The sequence below is a fragment of the Mastacembelus armatus genome, chromosome 2 (assembly GCF_900324485.2).
Source record: "Mastacembelus armatus chromosome 2, fMasArm1.2, whole genome shotgun sequence".
Lineage (NCBI taxonomy): Eukaryota > Metazoa > Chordata > Actinopteri > Synbranchiformes > Mastacembelidae > Mastacembelus > Mastacembelus armatus.
In genome coordinates, this window is record NC_046634.1 from 1,485,703 (window position 1) to 1,506,335 (window position 20,633).

At 40.1% G+C, this 20,633-nt stretch overlaps 1 protein-coding gene across 1 annotated transcript; it reads left to right on the forward strand.

Annotated features, from left to right (window-relative positions):
* The first annotated feature begins 5,194 nt into the window (after positions 1–5,194).
* Positions 5,195–20,429, forward strand: slitrk6 (SLIT and NTRK-like family, member 6). The gene is made up of 2 exons (XM_026301239.1): positions 5,195–5,676; positions 16,468–20,429. Exon 2 carries the CDS (start codon positions 16,484–16,486, stop codon positions 19,019–19,021), a length of 2,538 nt encoding a protein of 845 aa, XP_026157024.1. The 5' UTR covers positions 5,195–5,676; positions 16,468–16,483; the 3' UTR covers positions 19,022–20,429.
* Positions 20,430–20,633: the final 204 nt, after the last annotated feature.

The window sequence follows — 20,633 nt, forward strand, 5'->3', positions numbered from 1 at the left end:
CTCACAGCACTGCTCTATTGTGTTTTTTTATGTATCAATCTATCTATTTAGTAGCTATCTATCGATGTATCTATCTATCGACATAGTGTTACTCAAACAGGCAACTGCAATGTGTAGCAAAGTATCTCCTTACAAGCCACAAATCATTACTAACCACAACAAGCAACAAGGTGGAAAACAGCTTCTGTCAATGAAGATTAAAAAAAGCCTGAGGTGTAAACTTCAGTCAGAAATATCAGCTATTAAACATAATGCCATATCATATCTTAGATAAATATTATAGACAGTAGACCTAAAATGGATTTTAATAACACCAAACCCTTTAGCATTAAACCCTTGAACTATCAAAATACTAGGATGCTTTAAAGTCTACATATCTCTGTACTTTGTATTTAGGTGTAGATGTACTCCTTCATTGCATAACACCACACGGACAGGTTAGGTTAGATTGCCAGAGAGTACTAAGCAAATATCAAACAAGCCTGGACGTGAGTCAGTAGAAATTACCATGATCCTCTTGTCGCACTCCACAGCCTAATGTATGTTTGTCAAAAAGGCAGGGTTTGAAACTCTTGTTGTGATCCTGTTAAGTCACTGTGCAACCAAGGGAAAAGCAGCTGTCCCCGCACTGCTAGGTAGGTGTGATGAAAGTGGCTGATCATCCATGTCCTTCACTTACAATCACGGGGAAAGGAAAGAGCTAACTTCTATGCCTAGATTCCCATTCTTAAACAAAATACATTGATTTTTTTCTAAACCACTTTTTTTGACAGAACTGCCAGTTCAGGTAAATGTGCATTAACATTAACCCTTATTATTCTTACACTAAAACTGCACCAGAACAGCATCTGAGTTAATCAAAAGGACACTTAGCCTGGTCTTAAGTGTTCTTGGGAAGTTAAAGGGCAATTAGGCCAGCAAAGGTAGGAATCAGGCTGAATCCAAGGGAACCTAGGCCAACCAGAGGGGCCCTGAGGAGTAACTGGTAATTGTTAAGGCAGTAATCAATCCTCGGCTTATCAATAGCAAGTCCACCTTCACTACAACCCTTCCGCTCAACATAATCACCACTGTCCTCATTATAATGAATGTACACCCAAAGAAACACTGCAATTGCATGCCAGTCTCCATTCATTAAATAGGCAAGGTGAAACTTCCCATGGGTGGCCCAAATCACACAGCGAGTCAAAGGATGTAAACACAACTGCTGGGGAATATAATTAAAAGCATTATTCGGCATGACGTACTGTACAGCAGATCCATCTCGTCTTGTATTGTTGACATAAGTAGACCGGTGCTGGACGGTAAATTAAAACCACTCTGACACCAGCTGTGCAGCCTTACACTGTTGCAATCCACATAGCTTTAAAACTGTAAAACAGTACAACCACTCAAACAACAACAAATTTCAATATGACTGACTGGTGTGGCTATAAAAAGTGCTTGGTTTGTATATTTCACGCATAGAGTTGGAACAAGATGGTGCAGAATATACAGTAGGTGGGTGGACAAAGATGATTTTCAAACTACATGGGGAAAAAGGGGAGAAGTCTACTTTATAAATATGCCTCATGTATAATAATACTTTATAGAACATTTAATATGGACCTTTTGAGCTTCAGTAGCACACAGAGCCTGAGGTGAGCAGCATAAAGGACTTTTGACTAGGGATTCTAGAGTTTGGCTTGGAAGACCAGTTTCTGATGGTCTCTATTTGACAGGAGAGATAGCGAGGAGCGAGACTAAATTTAACCAGTCTGGGTCCCAGCAAGACTTTTTTATTCTTTTCCTAGGAAATCCTGATGCAGAGCATGTGAGACATCTCAGACTGCAGCACACAAATTGTGCAGCACAGGGCTGTGGGTGGGCAACTTCCTCAGGGTAACACAAAAACCCACAAAAGGAGCTTCTGTTATTTGAGAAGAGATACTCATTGCGTATAAGCAAATGTTGCCCTGTCTTTTGGATCTTGTCATGCAGCCAGGGTTTTTACTCCTTTGGGTTCTTCAAGACCATACTACTTCAATGAAGATGACCATTAGAGACATAAGAAGGTCTGTAAGGAGGGAGCAGGGAGGATGTGGCTTTTAATAGGTTCTAGAATCTCTTTTCAGGAAGAAACAAAGCCAAGAACACAGATACAGTATGACTTTGTTTTTTGTTTCCTGAAATGCAGCAGAGAATATAGCCTTGCAAAAAAAGAAACAAACAGCTGTGCAATACATGATGATAATTGTGCATATTATTATGGGGCAATTATGCAAAATATTATGTAATAAAACCCCTGTTTAGGAAAGAAGGTTTTTCAGAAGACACTCAACTTTTAAAATGTGTCTCAGAAAGCGGTGACTTGGAGGTCTTAAATTATGCATAAGAACCGTTGTAGCTAAGAAACTAACACAAACAGATATTCACTAAATAAGTGAACCTGAATAGCCCTGTTGCAAATTGAGCATTCTCCAAAAGAAAAAAACACACATATTTAGCGTTCAACCGCAGATTTTCAACCCACATCCAACATGAGAATAGTTGAAGTCTTTCTATGGTAGTTGGCAAATGCTGCCTACTCTTAAATATCTCCACACTCCCTCTCAGCTCAAATACTCTTATCTGCAGCTTTATCAGACAAGTAGGAGGAATGTAATTGTGTTGATAAAACGGTTGCTGTGTCCCTTTCAATATGACACAGAGGTACCATCTCACATGTTACTGATGGACCACTGGGAGATGTGGGATCAGGTTGTGGATGCAGCAAAGAGTTTCTGTCGCTCCTTGGTATATGATGAAAATAAGACAGATTTATTGCCAGCAGACTGTGTGAGTGTCAGCCTAATTTTCAGTTAGCTTTAATAATGGTGCTCAGTATACAAAATGATAAACCAGGATACATGCACTGCAGCCTAAAGCACTTGGCTCAGTATCTCAAAGCTTGTGATCTACAGCAGGGAAATGTTGGGGTTCCCATGATGAAAAACAAACATTAAAAGAAACTCATGTTTGGGGGGAAAAAAAAAAGAAAAAAAAGAAAAAGAAAACAGCTCTCATAAATAGAATTAATTTGGCTTTGGCAACAGTGTTGACAGACTCGGATATAACTGTGCATTAGGGATAAAAAGTACTGTACTATTAATGGCTTTCAATATTTTGTTGCTCGAGCTGATGCTATGCAACGACTGGGAAAGGGAAAACTCAATACACATGATGAATTATCCCATAAGCATGGACAATTGTCACAAGCAAAACATCACCACTACCTGAAAGACACTTGAAGGCCATTTTATTTGAACAACTTTATCTCTAGCTTCAATAAATACCAGTTAGAATCAACAGCCGAAGCTCAGAAAAAGTCGGTGTGTCTATACGCGGCCCATCAGCACACTGGTAGAGCTAATGTTTTATCCGATTATGAACGACAGGCACCTCATTCGTTGATCAAATAAAAGATCAATAAATAAGAAATAAATTATTAAACACGCCATGCCCTTGTTTAGGTGATAGCTACATCAACACCCAGTCTGGTTCTAGTCCCAGTCCACAAAAGCAAATACAAAGCAATACAGATATGCATCTTATCTCTATATTTTATTTGTTATGAGTTCACGTCCATGTGATAAAGCACCTGGACTACTTAGGAACTGCACACAAAAACCTTACTGACAAAGGTGCTTAGTGGCTTTGTGGCTTCCATTAAAAGGAAAGCTGCAGGAGCAAGTAGTTAAAGAGCATTTTTCAACAAGGTCTGAAAGGATACAGTATATTTACTCTGAAAGAGAGAATGAAAAGATTAGGCAGAGGAGCTTTTTAAAAAGTGGCATTGTAGAATGTTTTCAAACACACAGTGCTTGCTCTTAAAACATAGTCAGTGACATTAAAGTAGCACGCACTGCTAATTTTTTTTTTTTCTAAATGCTTGAGTATTCTTGTAAAACTTGCTTTTAGATGATGTCAGTTTTGGAAGAGTAATATTTATATTAGCATTGTCGAACAATTTAAGTACTCAACTCTATTATCAAGATTGCAGTTTTTCACTTTGAGTAACAGATTTGAATAACGTTTTTACAGTGTCAACGGTCTGCGTCCTCAATCCTCTGACCACCTCTTTTGAGATGATCTAGCCAGGCTGGGTCATTGTGGAGGTCAGGCGTAGGTTTGCAGTATCTATGATGTTCCAGATGGGAGTTAAATTTACACTAATCCTGTGACAAACCCACTTGGCTTTAAGCGGCAGACACATAAAACCACAGCGTGAGGGAAACATTCCCGTCCCATCTGAAAGTGATCAACCAGTAAGCTGCAGAGAATTACAACTGGGGTTTAGACGCAGATGAATCAGTTGTTATGCCAAGGTTACTCACAGCAGTTTGATATATCAGGCTGGCTTTTAACTCACCACACAGAAGCATGAGCTGGAATAATAATGATTACACTTTATCAGTGCCCGTGCCCAAGGGAAGTCAAAGGTCAGTGTGAGCGACATCTCATCTGGAATTGGCAGGACTTTGCCATTTTGTTCAAGGACACAAACCAGCTCGAACCTCAATTCGCCACATAATGGAATGTGCACAATGTGCTACAGTGCTGACACCCCATAAACATTAGTACATATGAATAAATTCACTTATTTCTCCCTCATAACCACTGATTCTATTGCATTGGCTTAATGGAGTATTTATTGGCCCACTGGCTCATTAATCTGTGTTGGATGTATTAGCACTATATGTTTATTATGTACCATTATATTCTTCCTTTAAGGCTGGTGCTGCAGCCAGGCTATTTAAAGCTCAACATACTTTTTTTTTTTTACTTTATTGTTGGAACCTCCATGTAGGAGGAGCTCTATATAACAGCTACAGAGCTTACCCAGCTGTAAAAAAAAAAAATTACCAGCTATAGAAAGGAAGGAATAGAATAGAAGTTTATTTTGGAGAAGGTTAAAACAGAAAACAGCTGCAGAATACGGGGTGTAATGTTTACACTTCTTAAATATGGAGATAAAATGTCTTGTTTCGATGACATCAGGAAATTAAGAAAGACAGTTCATTCAACGCTCCTATAGGTGGCTTTTATTTTGAAGGGCGCCACCAGAGCCTCCGCTCTGTAATGGTGCTGGCTTGACGTCGCATCCCTTCCCTCGTCCACCTACAGCATGCAAATTACCGAGCAACTCTAATATATCGCAGATTGGTTAACTACACAGAACGCGCGGCGCAGCGTGAGAGCTGATCGCGGCGCGCGTTTTCATTCCTCTGAGTGGACTGCAAAACATGAAAGAACAGTCTCCTCTCAATCACAGCAATGTTTTGTTCTCTCGAACCTGCAACTTAATCATAATTAATTCTGGGTTGGCTGCAAGAGGAGGGCTACACATCATCCCGGGACTGGAGTGAAAAGTCAACGCGAGCTCCGCGCGCAACGGAATAAGCAGCAGCCCGTGTGTGACAGCTGTACAAGACTGAAGAAAGAACTGTGGACCCGAGGGGACAAGTGGGGGACCCGCATATCCTGTGAAGTTTTCTCGTGTGTCAGTCTGTTTTTATATATTTGAAGCAGACAGGAGAGACAGGAGAGAAAGTGTTGGTGGAGGTTAGACCCGCTCCAATGCGTCGGATTCCCGCATCTGCTGATGGACAGAGTGCGGTGAAATTTGGAATTGCCTTTTTTCAGCAATTTTAGTCGGTAAGTCACGAAGCAGTACCACGTCATATATATATATGCACTTGCTTAATTATTTTATATATATACACCTCATGTATATATATAAAGCTCAGGTGGGCTTTATGTTTCATTCTGCTGTATTCTGAAAATAGCTTAGGTAAAGAATCCAGGTGTCCATTATGGGCAGGTTCCAACTAGCTAAAGTATGTTATTGAGCAGTTTACCACCCCTTTTTGACCCTTAAAAAAGTACTCTCCTGTAACATGTGCGGCATTTGGATTGGTGTGTCAGCCCTGTGTTAATCAACATAAAACATATCTATTTATCACTGTTTTACCAGTAGAAGAAAATGCCTGGACTTGACAGGGAGGAAGCAGAGAGTGAGTGAAGAGAGAGAGAGAGAGGGAGAGAGACCAGTCAGTCAGTCAGTTTCCCTGAGGGGGTTCCATTACTTCCAGCACACCTGGCTGTGTGCCACACGCAGTTACTGTATCCTACGGCACTGTGCAGGCGTATGGTAATGAACACTGGTCTGCCCATAGAGTGCTTCTTATGAGATACTGAAAATCCTTCAAACTCTGCTTTGAATGTCTTTATTCTTATGCACAATGGCAGCAACAGACCTCTGCATTTTAATTTCAGTGCCTAATAGCTGATGATTCCCTGGTTCTCTGGCCTTTAGCCACGCACACAGACACACACAGACACACACACACACACACACACACACATACATGGCATGATACGGAAAGGATATGTGTATATGTGTATATACGAAGAGGATATGTGTTATCCGAAGATTACTTTCTCTGCTGCTGAAACTCCTTTGAACATATAATGTTAATATTAGGCACACATAGATCACGACTGATTACATAAATGTGAAGTCAAGCCTAATTTAATCAGACTGCATTTTGTCCTGAACATCGTGCTTTTCCATTTGAGGTTCAGGTTACAGTCCTGTTTAAGTACAAGTTAATGACAAAAAGAAGTGTCTAATTAGCTTTGACTAATTGCAAATTGTGTAATTGAGTTTGGAGCCCAATGTTTGGCTTGGATGAGTCAATTATTAATTACAGCTTAGTCATAAGCACTTCATACCATAAATGTATGGAATACCTAAATCAAATATGCCAGAATAACTTCAGATCAATTATTGATTGTTTTTTAAAGAGACATGAACCCATGTGGACCAATGTAACCTATTATATAAAACTTGATGATTTATTATGATGACTCACAAGTCTGTTCGTGTTCCTTCTTTCCATCTACTGTGTACAAGAGTTCTATCTATAATTATTAGATTTATCTATAATTATTAGATTTACCATGGTAGATATCTTCCCATTTTCTTTAGTTTTAAAAAAAAACCAGAGGCTCAATACTAATGATCATTCAACCACAGAACACTGCTGGAAAAAAAATCACTAACATTTACTTGTGGATTTCTGGCTTGTGCAATGGTGGTTAGACCCCTGTTGAAGAAATTGCCTGCAATGAAATAAAACACTAATCTGGGTTTAAATTGGTGGTGTTGTAATGTGTGAAATAGCCAAAAGGAAATTGGTCTGACCAGTGCAAGCAGTCTGCAGTTTGAGTGCAACTTTATTAAAGCACATTGCTTTCAGGCAGAGAAAGCCTGCAGATATACTGGAGAGCCTCTGCTTCTCTAAGACATGGAGAAGGTAGGCAGCGCTAGCCCACAGAATATTGAATCAGTCAAAAAAAAAAAAGGGCTGAAACAAGGGGCAAGGGAGTTGAACTATCTCATGCCTCTCGAGTGGGCGGATGTCATAATTATCATTTCTCCAGGACTGCGGTGGGACCGCAGGCCCTGGCAGAATCTCTGCAGATATGTGGGTGTAGTGGTGGTGTCGACCCTGTAGGGCAAGTCACATCACTTCCAATACAGAGGAAAAAGGGACAAGTCCCACCATAATTGGTGCCTGGAACACTGCAGGGCACTAGTGGAATTTGATAGACAGTCCGAGCGAGTATATGTACAAAAACAAGGCTGGGGAGATCCGTGCAGGGGCACAAAAATACACACGCATGCACAATAAAGCAGGAGAGCATTGGGGCCTCTAATCTGCTATCCCATGTCAGGCACAAATGAAACAACCGCTGTGTGGACGCAACAAGTCTACCTATCTCGCAATTTCTCTCTTCATTCTGTTTTAGCCTCCAGAGCAAAGCAGACTGACTTTAAGCATTAGTGGATGCACACAACTGTTGGTAGGTGACCTCCAAATGAAAAGTGAGAAAAGGAGAAAAACAGATAACTCTTTCACACTGCTAAGCATAGTTGTTTTTTTTTTTTTGTTTCATGTATTGCAGTAAAGTAGCCTTGTGTAAATGAGCAGGTAGGATCCACATTGTAAAAGCACTCCCTGTAAAAGTCTTTCTGTGTCAGACGAGACATTCTGTATTATTAAACTTGCTCTTTCTTGTTTGTGCTTAGTTGCACTTTATTGTATTGTTGTGTGTTGAAGTGTGTTGTCTCAAACGCTTGGAAGAAAATAGCCTCTTTTTTTGCTATAAACTTGTCTGTCCAGAAACTTATAGGAGGTGGGAGCTTCGGGCAAGTGGATCTCTTATTGGAGTCTGACAAGTCGATAGAGTACTCATAGGACCCCAGACTTAAGTTTGTTTCACTAGGATCACTGGTGCTACTGACTTGAAAATTTTAGAAGATTTGTTACCGATTGATGCTTGAGACAGACATTTTACTAAAATGATGCACACTGCCACATGCTTCTGAAAACAGACATATGTGACAGGTGCTCAGTCTCCTTTGTATCTGTCTATATTTCTGAGCAGCTAAAAGAGTATGATGGGCTGTAGCTAGCGTTCTGATAAAATAGACAGTGAGCAGGTTATTTGGGAAAATAAACACCCCGCTGCCTTTGTTTGAAATGCAACACTCCCTTCTGTTGCATCAATGTCACGTGTGGTATGCACACATTTCTTATGCCAGGCGTGCTGTACGTGCTTTGTTGTCTATAAACACATTTAATCTTCAGTTTCTGTTATGGCTTTAAGCGTCTTAAGGTGTCTCGGAGTAACCCATCCTAACACCAAATAGGGAATTACGGGTGTTGAGACACTTTTTTTTTTTTTTTTTTTTTTTGACTTTGAAGCTTCTGTTGCTCTAACAGGTTTTAACAGGAGCTTTAAAATGCTGTCCAGCTTCTTTAACTGCCCGCTGTCGCATCCCTTCCTAATTGGTCTTGAAAGGTCTTATTCAGTGGGATGGTGCAGGGTCAGCTCAAGTCTCTCCAGTTGTTAAGTCATCAGATACTCAATTAACTCAACCACAGTACCTAATCTAAAAAAAAAGAAAAAAAAAAGAAGAAAAACTGTAGGGACAGAAAAACAAGGTACCTTGAACTAAATCTGATTGAAGTTACTGTCTTAAATGTGTCACCAAGACTTTTATGTAAAAATATACCTGTTTCATAAGTCTAAGTCCCAAACTAAAAGGCATCACTCACCCTTTATATCAGACTCCCCCCAGATTTATTGTGAAACTCACAAGTTTAATCAAAACAGCCTCCCTAACATCACATAAAGCTTTAAAGTATAGGTTTAACTAAAGTTCTAGACAAGCACACAGATTCCTATTCTTCATTCCTGTTTCAGCAAAACTTAGTCAGACATCCCATTATATGAATGCGGCATGTATGTGTGATGAACTGTAGTTGGATTATACACTAATTTGTTTACAGGCTTGTACAGACTTGACATCTGTCAATGTTTCCATCTTCAGCTTATGCTTTTGAGGGCCACAGAATGGAGCTATGTTTCAGTCTTCTGTTTTCTACCCATCAAATGAGAAGCTCTGTCTCTGTGTACTGTTCATGTCAGTTGTGTCTGATACTGGCAGCTCCAGCAAGTCTTATTATTTCCACTGGTCATAGACTGGATTTCTTTCAGGCATTTTGTATCAGTCTGCTCAGGGTGTCACATGGGTGGAGTTTTCTTCTACTGGCTCTGCATCATAAAGCAACTTAAACTGAGGCCAGTATGACACAGGGATGAATTATGGAAGTGCCAAGTGAATAAATAGGGGAAGGGCAGAGTCAAGGGAGAATCAGAATAGGGGGTATACATGATCCAACCAGTGATTTTCTGTCAGAGTAAAACTTGCCAGTGCACGTTTCGCAAACAGTGAGATAGTGCATGACTTTGTGTTAATCTTCTGTCCTGTTATTGCTTTTTCTTCAGCACAAGAGTTTCTGCCAGCTTCACTGAAAGATGATGCACAGGGCTTAATGCTGGGGTACCACTGAATAGTTTTTTTTTTTCTTTTTTAATATATTAACTCTTAATTTTTTATATAAATCTCCTAAATTTCTCTGACAGTAATAGTCTAGATGTTGTCACTGAAACCATAAAACCCTATATAAATACAATAATATATATAATTATATCTATATAAAACAAATTTCGAAGATATTTTTAGTGGGCTTCTGGATTAATTGTCACTTACAGTAGATGGATCCCATTCAGCTGTTACTAATAACTACACCCACTAGCAGATGTGACCATAAAAACAGCTTATGACTTTATCGATGTTTGGCCAATTAGTGAACTCAGCAGGGTTCAGTTGGAGGAACTGTAAGCACTGCAATTCAACCAATTATGTATCTGCCAATTAAGGATGCCACAAACACTAGAAATGCTTAGTCGTTTTAGTACTGATTCTACAGAACGTTCTAGGTGGTGCCGTTTATCAATAAGCATGTCTGTCTACCTTTAATGTGTGACTCCATTGACACTGAAGCTTGTGAATGAAAAAGTAGAGTCACACCTATTTATGGCGTGAATCACAAGGCTGTCATTACCATTACCCCACAGCCTTTTTATTGAGGTTGGGCTTTTTAAATGGGCCATTCAAACAGCTGAGAAGAGACAGAGACTGAAAAGATTTGATTATGTAGGACATTCCAACTTAAGGTGGGATTAGAATAATTTACTCAACATTAGCAAACAACTAATTAAGTCGACCTCACAGAAATTATTACCATCATGTGGTACCTTCATGACCAAAACCCTACTAGAAGATAATTTTCACGGCTTTGCTTTTCTTGTGATTTGCCAGACCTTCTGTATGCAGCTGCTTCTGCACTGACTATTCTAAATGAAATTATTTACAATTTACCAGTCCTGCTGGGCACTGGAGACTCCTGAATAGAATGCATCCCTTTTTAAAAGGGACAATAATGCAGACAGAGAATACGCATCTGTTTGGTGCAGATGTGTTTCCTTACAAAACACACCTTGATGCCACTGCACACTGGTGTAATCTGCCTGCTCATTTCTGGAGAACTAATTACTGCGCATTAGTTAAACAGACCATTTGAAATGCAAGCCTGCTAAATCACGCTCGCCAGAGGAGCTGAGCCACCCCCCTCCCCTACACACACACAGTCTTTGTGCTTCTATTATTAGCTCTATCATGCATATGTTCTCTATCAGAAATTAAGGCCCACCGGCAGAGAACTGTAAGTGAGAAGAGTATGTGGTAAACATGGGAGGGCGAGAAGTCAATACTCCAACTCGTATCAGTTTATGTGCACCTAGTTTTTTGAGGTTTCTATCTGTACAGCAGTTCAGTATATCAGTCCAACTCATTATATCTTCACATATGATTAGTTGCCAGCTGTTAGAACTACTGCATGACATGGGAAAGGGCACAGCTAAGCTAGCTTTTTAGCATAGGGTATGATCCTCGCTTCCCTGATCACCAGGGCTGTGTGCTTTACAACACTGCCAAAAGGAGCTTTGTTTCTGTATGGTACAGCAGTTGGTGGAGGAAGTATGGGTTGCTACAGCATAACCCCTCCACAGGTGGAGAATGCAGGGTTGTTTTAATAGTTAAAGGCACAAAAGTTTGGTCCAGTTGGCCTACTTCATGTTATACTGAACTTCCTGAGCTGTGTGCTCAGTGTGCTCAATATGTATTTGTACCGTTGAGGTTGCAAAGGAAAGCAGATAAATAGGAAAATATAGGCCATCATACACCATTCTTCACTTCTCCTCTGACACCACAGCAGTATCCCATGAGCCCTTATGTTAAGAGCACACATTCCGGATACCTATGGTGAGACAATATTTCACATAAACTGTGACTGGTTCCACTGGTTCCAATAATGCCTTCATGAAGTTCAGCATCATGTTTGATCCTTGTTGGAGTATAAAATGCATTTACATTTAAACTTTTAAACATGTACTGCCGTATATTTAACACCATTTATAGGATTCTGACAGGGAAGCTGCAGACCTCAGCAAATTAAAATGTACAGTACTCCCTGTTGATCCATTAATCATCATGACAGCAGGTAGCCTAGCAATGAGCAGGACTAAGGTCAGAGAATGCTAAGAACTGAGAACTGACTGCGAAGCCTTAAAAACAATTTGACAACCAAGAAAATTCTGGATAATCCACAAGATGTCCACACAATATGTTTGAAACCCAAATGTGGAGGGACTTTTATCAGTCTTGACAGAGTTGGGAGAATGGCTCTATCTATCGGGTGCCACTAGGGATAACAAGCTTTTCATACTTGTACATCAAGTTGCCTCACGCTACAGAAAAAGAAATTAGGCTTCTGCCTTATGGGCTATTTGGGTTTCCAGCATGCTTTACTTACTTTGACAGTGACGAGGAAAGAACATGACTACAGCTGTGTTCATATTATCTAAAAATATTGTCATAAACTGGCAAGTGGAAAGTGTGCATATACACTATTTGGGGCAGTTAAAATCCAGGATCATGTTGTATCTACTGTTTGTGCAATGTGTTTGTGTGTCAATTCACTATGAAAGACAGAATGACAAATGTATAGAGGATAAAAATAAGTGGTACTGCAGTGCTCTGGCCGTTTGGTGCATGAAGCATGTAAAATGAATGGGAAGCAGTTTGGTTGTAGCAAATAGCACATAAGTTTATCAAAGTCGAAGTAGCCAAGTCAGAATTCATATTGGAAACTGGACAAGAATAGAACAGGAATGAATAGGAAAAGTTGCAAGAGGCAAGATGATGTGTTTGTTAGTTGCATGCTGTGAATTTGTCAGCAATGTTTTGGCAGTATACTCTCATGTAGCTCCAGTTAATCTCATGTCTCAAGCCTAATTATGCCAGTTGGTGGTGCACTGGTAGGCAGCCAAGAAGAAAAATGAAATGAAATAAAATGTTTAAGTACATGAGGTGAGTTCATACCATACAATACAACAGTGTTGAGCCAGAGTGGTGAATGCAATATCATAAAACATAAGAGAATTCCATTTACGAACTGCGAAAGTGGATGTGCAGGCCTGTTTGGTTTTTAGCTATTCCCTGTGATGTTATATAGCTCATTCTTTTGGCTGCTAATATAAGTGTCATCTTCTTAGCAGTGATTAAGAGGATTATGCTATGTGCATTGATCATCACTAAATATAGTTCTCAGAGCTGTGGGAGAAGAATCTGTGCGGCATGTAAATGTGTATTTATGACATGTCTGTGTAAGAGTACTCGCAAGAACCACACAGAATAAGCCTTGTCACTGAGTCTTGATTTTAAAAAAACATGAGGGGGTTACTGGCCCTATGATAGGTGTTCCAGGATATTAAGGTACACGTCACTGCACCATGTGACAGGTAGTAGCTGGCCTAAAAAGTGTGAACATGCTATTTATGGGTCTGTAAGTGGCCAAAGCTTATTGTGGATGTCCCAGCACCTGCAGAATGTGTGTCATTCTCTCCTCAGCTCTGTACTAGTTTTTTTTCCTTCTTATCTCATTTGATGCTGAACGATCTGTTGGCTTCACTCACATGCATGAGGGGAGATCTCATAGGGCTTCAGTAGATCTCTAATTGAATTGTCTGAACAGCAAGAGATGCACATCTGAATTTGGGAAAGAGAGCCCAGCAGAAGACTGGCACCAGAAGAGTGTTTCATCTCCTGCGCCCGTCATGCTGAGTTCCATGCAAGATTGATTGTCTCAAAAATGGTTCAGTTGATGAGTCCGTTTGAAATACACAAGAAAGAGTGCATGAGGCTATTGCTTTTCCATATCTGCCCTCAGCAGTGTCATAATGCAGTATTTGATAACATCTGTTAATAGTCTTTGTTTCATTCAGCGTTGTCTTACGAGCCATCAGGGTCACAGAGGTGAGCGCCTTGGGTACCATGACCACCACCAGTCTCCTGAATGAGCAAATACAGATAAATAATGAAAAGGAAGGGGCCAAAGATATGCTTGGGTGCCAGGTTTTGGAGCCATTTTCTGAATGTTATCACTGTCAAAACAATACATATTTAATAGGCTTGACAAATTAGATGTTTGTGTTTCATTATATTTCACCAGGTCTGGCATTAATAAACATGAGTAATTGAAACCCACAGACAAGAAAATCTCCTTATTTTTGGCCCTTTATTCATTCAAGAAGGTCATGTCTAAGCATGAGGGAAAACTTTACAAATATGGGAGATTCAAATCAAAATGTGACTTCACATTTGAATCATTTTAGCTTAATCTAACATTTCTAAAAACTATGTAAGCGACAAGACGGCAGGTAAAATCTGCCTTTTTCTTCAGATCAGTATCTTCATAAGATCCATATAAATATTACTACAGAAGCCTTGATAAGATAAACTACTAGCCTATTTCGAGGGAGCCTTAGCTGAAGCTTGGTTCTTTTCAGTACTATAAAATGAATAAAAGTACTTTTATCACTCTCAGCTACATAAGCTATTGTACAGGAAGATAAAATGAAACGTTTCCTTTCAAAAGGCAAAACAGGTTTTAGTTAACCAGCGTTACTTGAAGAGCTCCGCTTGAGAAGGACCTTTAACACTAACATTTTAAGAGCACACTTACTGTTTCTTCCAGTGACCTCTAATGAATTCATCAATGCAATTGTGGGTCTACCTGGCGTTGTAGTACTGCTGTGCAGATTCTCTAGGATTCTCCTTTAGTGTTTCAGTGTTTCATAGGTCTTTGCAGTGAGAAATGTGAGCCTAGATCTGTTGTGGAAAGTTTAAACTGACCTTGGGGTATTCTGCCTGAATACATCAAAGATGTTGGAGATAGTGTTGACGTGATTTTCATCAATAATTTTGACTCGACGCAACACCAAAAAAAAAAAAAAAAAAAGAAAAAAAGAAAATGCTTAGAGACAGAATGCTAAAGGTAAAAGAGAATGAAGAGGCAAGCGTAAGAAATAATAGGAGCCTCCTTCAAGAAGTTTGGACATCTCCTTTGGTGTGTGGGCTTGCCAAAGTTTTATCTAAGCTAACTACAGCAATCTTTACTTTAAGAAAAAGGATTAGGGTAGAATTACATTCTGTACTCCAGTCCACATTCCAAACCACTTTTTTAGCCACACTACCACACTACACTACCTGCTTTAGAAAGCACACAACTACAAACACCCCCTGAAAACATACCCCACGTCTCATTGACTTTAAATAGGAAGTATGTTTTTTTCTGGAACTTACAATAAAAGAGGGCCAAGTACCATTTATAGATGATGAGTCAAAGAATTCGATCTCTGATAAACACAGACTGCATCAGCTGAGCTATTCCTGCCTAGTCTTGTTAGAATGAATCTTTTCAGATGCTCATCAGATTTCGTTAACAAGAATAGCCGTGCCTTCCTGTCATCTTTTCATATCTCCTCTTTTCAGACAGAAGTCTGTTGGTTAAGGGATATCTAGCTGTCCTTGATCATGTGAAGATATCTCTTCCCATGACTCCTCCACCAATCCACTGAGAATGGTGCAGCCTTTGATCTATTGTGATTTTTGTCAAATTAATGTAATGGATTTAGATGTGATACTAAGACGTCTCATCATTAAAATCCTATTTGAAAAATTTCCCTGTCATTCAACATAAATTCTGCATACAGTGAAGTTTGAGTTGTCTTCATAAGATCTTTGGTTTGCTACTTGGAGAACAGTGCCATAAGTTAATCAGATTAACACTATAAGAAATCAGATTGATTAATGTAGGAGCTTGTGATCAGTTCACTGTAAGTTCAGTCAAGTGTAAGTTCATTTGTTGAAGAGTCAAGACAAGACCATTCATTTTCAGTCCTATGTGTAGCATGCCTGTTATAAATGTAGTTGTATCATGGACTCTTAAGTGGACTGAACTGACTTCTGCATTTTAGGTGACTCACAGTGAGTAAGTCTTTGTTCAGAGCAAGGGCAGAAAAATCAGTCAAATGAGAATCTTTTTTTTTTTTTTTTTAAATGTACCATTAGCCCACCGTGAGTCACTGGAAAGAGATGCTGCCTTTGTCATTGCTCAACCTATGAAATGTATTCACTCGTTGGTAAAATGCAGTGGCCGGGTAGATACTGTTGAGTCTAATGATTGTTTTAAATGGATTATTAGGATTCCCATTAGAAGTTAAATTTGCTTTAACTGCGATTCCTCAAATCCACACAGGGCATAGAATTGCTAAGTGCTATAAAAGCTGCATAAAGGGAGATTTAGAAAGACATGTTTTGAAAGAAAATAATGCATGTATATCTAACTTTGACACATTTAAAACTGAGTATTTATTATACTTTCCTCTTATATACTTTTAATGCATTTTCACTATGTAAAGACAGTTCTACACTACACTAATGCTTACAACTAAGATGTGGGTGAATCATGTATTGTGACACGACATATTGGATCACATGTAATAGTCAATCAAACAGAACAGTAATATAAAACTGTTCTTTTAATTTGTATTAACCTTTTCATGATAATATAATGTTCTTTTTTCCTCCCCGCCCCCCTCTTGTTTCTATCCTTTCTTTCTCTGCAGATATCTCAGACCCGAAATGCTGCCCTGTATCATTTTCATCGCCTTGTTTCTCACTGCGGCCCAATCCCAAGATATCCATCCCTCACAGGCATCATCCTCTTTTAGTGAGTCTTGTGACTCTCTGTGCTCCTGTGAGGGGAAAGATGGTGTCCTTCATCTTAACTGTGAGCAGAGAAACATCAGCAAACTCTCCCAAATCAAAATCCCCTCAGGTGTGCCCTTCCACCTGAACCTTTACAAAAATGACTTGGTTGAGCTCCGTGCAGAGGAAATGGAAGGGCTTAAGAATGCCCTTTCACTGCACATCGGGGGTAATAGCATACAAGAGCTGGAACCAGGGGTCTTTAGCACTCTCGGTTCACTGAAGAAACTCCACATAAATAGCAATTTCCTCGTCACTCTGAAAGAGGACACTTTTCAAGGCCTGGTGAATTTGGAGTTTCTCCAAGCTGACACAAATTTCATTCGGGTCATTGAGCCAGGGGCCTTCAACAAACTCATCCGCCTCAAGGTCCTCATTCTCAATGATAATTCCATTGAGTTTTTACCTAGCAACATTTTCCGGTTCGTGCCCCTCACCCACCTGGACTTACGTGGCAACAAGCTCCAGACACTGCCTTACGTCGGGTTTTTGGAGCATATTGGACGGATAATGGAACTGCTCCTGGAGGACAATGATTGGGTCTGTGACTGTGATATTTTACATTTAAAAATCTGGATGGAGAACATGAGGGCCCAGTCAGCAATCGGGGATGTGGTCTGCAGCACACCACATCATCTTAAGGGCACCATTCTGGCTAAAGTCAAGCGGGACGTTCTGTGCCCGTCCCATGCAGATATTAACCTGGAGGAGCCGTCAAAGTCACTGGATATGGTTGTTACTCCGTCATCCAAAGTTTCGCAGATTCCCAAGCTGATCAATGCCAAAGATGACGCCAAGGTACCAACACCCTCTCACATTCCCAGCAGTCCCTGTGTGGAACACTGTTCTTGTCACAATCACCCTGTGGCTGGGTTTTTGATGCATTGTCAGGACAGAGGAATTCAAAAGGTATCAGATATCGGAATACTTCAGCAAAGTCCCACTAAACTGGTAATGACAGGGAATATGATTGAGAAACTATTGAAGTATGATTTTGTCACATATGACAGTTTAGAATTACTCAACTTGGCAAACAACAGAATTGATTACATTGATAATGAAACTTTCCTCAGCCTGAGCAGCTTGAAAAAACTGTATCTGAATGGCAACAGAATTGAGAAACTATTCTCCACAATGTTTGTGGGGCTCCACAACCTTGAATATCTGTATCTGGAATACAACCTTATCAAAGAGATTGCTCCAGGCACATTTAATCCCCTGCCAAACCTGAAGCTGTTGTCATTAAATAACAACCTGCTCAACTCTCTTCCAGCACAGATATTCCGCAATGTGCCCCTCACCAAATTAAACCTGAGGAAGAATCTACTTATGCACCTGCCAGTGAGCAATGTGCTTGATCAACTTGACTCACTGGAGCAGATTTATTTAGAGGACAACCCATGGGACTGCAGCTGTGATTTGCTCAGCCTCAAACAATGGGTTGAGAAACTCAGAAAGGACACAGTGGTGGGCTCCATTTTATGTCACACCCCAAAGAACGTGATGCAGGCCGAGCTAAGAAGCCTTCGACATGAAGTGCTGTGTCCTGGTTTAGGGACCAATTACCCTATGTCCCCAAGTGGGGAGGAAAGTGTGACAGCTACAGAGGGCCCTTACAGAAATGGCAAGGGTTTGTTCAGCCCACTCACAGACACCGTCCCCCTCTCTGTGCTCATCTTAAGCCTTCTTGTTTTTGTGCTCATGATTATATTCTGCTCAGCTGGTTTGGTCGTGTTTGTGGTGCACCGGCGGCGGAGAAGAGCAAAGAAAAAAGCAGCAGAGGAGCAACCCAGAGAAAACGCCAACAGTAGTCCCATTCATTTACATTATAGCATGTATGGGCAGAAAACTACACACCACACGCTGACACAAAGAACAGGGTCTGCCACTCTGTATGAAGAGAGATCGAATAGTCCTATTGTGCAGATCTGTCGCAACCCCACCTACTGCTCCCAACACAAGGAGCACGACACAGATTTGGATTATAGCCTGGATGAGCCCCGCACCAAGCAACACGTCTGCCGGAGTATCATGGAGAAGGAGAACACTTCACCTCTAACAGGAAATCCCAGCTCCAAGTTTAGACCCATGACTGGAGAGTGCCCCTCAGAGTTTGTCACTCTCGGGAATCCCAACTCCTTGTACAGGAACATTCTGGAGAGGGAGAAGGAGCTGCAGCAGCTTGGAATAACAGAGTACCTTAGGAAAAACATGCCCCGGCTTCAGTCAGCTGTAGACATGCAGGTCCCGGGGCACCAGGAGGAGTTAAAACTAATGGAGACTATTATGTACTCACGACCACGCAAGGTCATGCTTGAGCAAACCAAGAATGAGTACTTTGAACTTAAGGCTAACCTGCATACTGAGCCAGACTACTTAGAGGTTCTGGAGCATCAAACTGCATTTAACTGAGCCTAAGCAGAAAAAATATACTGATATATATATATAAATATATATATATAAATATATTATGTTTTAAACCAAGTGCCTTGTCCTGTTTGCCCTCTTGTACTTTTCAGAGTGTAAGATATATATCATGGGCACATCACTTTGGGTTTAATTGTAGCACAGAATGTAAGTGGTTTATTTTTTGTTACATTTTATATGTTGACAGCCATGTTGTGTAGCTGGTGAAAGGAGTAATATATTTTGGCCAATTGTAATTTAAAGAAGCTATCATAGTCTGTTGAGCAGGCCTGGGTTGAAGCCCTCTTTAAAATCCACTCAATCAGCTTTTTATGATTGATTAAATTTACATGGCATTACTGCAGCCAAATGAATTGATCCGCACAGCGCATATACCCCCAACTGACATCCTGACAGGATAAAGCAGATGTTTGGAAAGAACTGAGTGAATTCCAATCACCACTTGACCCAGTATTGCTGTTTAATCAGTCTATCCTGCCTCTCTGTATGACCTGATTACACCTTCTGTCAACATAAGCCAGCTGAATGCTGTATCCAGAATGCTCATTGTGGTGTAGTCAGCAAAATGCCAACTGTACACTGGAAAACAGTGATTGGAGTGTACTTCCAATGCTATACACTACACAGTTGCAGTTATAGGACCATTATTTATTTTAACACAAGCTGGGGATAGTCACAGAATGAGTGTTTCTTGTCTCACAATCAGTAAGTAGAGCACTTAAAGTACAGTATATAATACACAAATGTAATCTTGTAAAAATGCATTGCACTAATCAAATGCCATAAGATAGTGCATGACAATCAGAGTCCTGCTGAAACGTTTCATTTGGTTTTTTTTTTTCTTGCCAGAAAAAATGAGCCACAGATGTATATGATACTTCAGTGTGCGTTTGTGTGAGTGTGAGCATGTTTGAGATTGGGTTTCATGTTACTATTTTATGTCTGACAATACTAAAACAGCATTTAGGAACATTGTTGCTTCCTCATGCTGATATTGGCTGATACTGAACTATCCTGAACTGATTAAAGAAGGGGCATATGGATCTTTTAGCACATGAATGGTTACTGAAGAGCAACATTACCCAAACGTGAAGCTCCAGTTGTCATCACAGACAATCTGCTGACTGAGTGCAGCCAACTTTTCTCTGCATCTTAGCTCATATTAAAGGCAATGGACTACTGGCACCTGACATTTGCAATGTGGACGTTGTCATTGTCCAGGATTAATACTACAGACTTCATTCAAACTCATTCAACTTTGAAACGATTCATGTAAGCACACACTCTGTAGCTTTTCTACTTACCTAGATTTAATTATTTATTCTGTATATTTTGTAAATACTTATGTTTCATTATATTTTTTGTTTTTGTGTGCCTTCAGTGCTGTACAGACTATAAATAAAAGCTGTATCTGATAAACAGGAAATAAAGAACTGCAATATTACATTAAGTTGAAAATTAATTTATGGTGAACTCATGTATAAAGGTCAGAATGTGAATGTACACCCACTGCTTCTCTGTAGTGAACAGGCTTTCTGCTAAATGTCATACCAATCACCCTAACTAACAGAGAATAAGATTTTCTCTCAATAGGTTG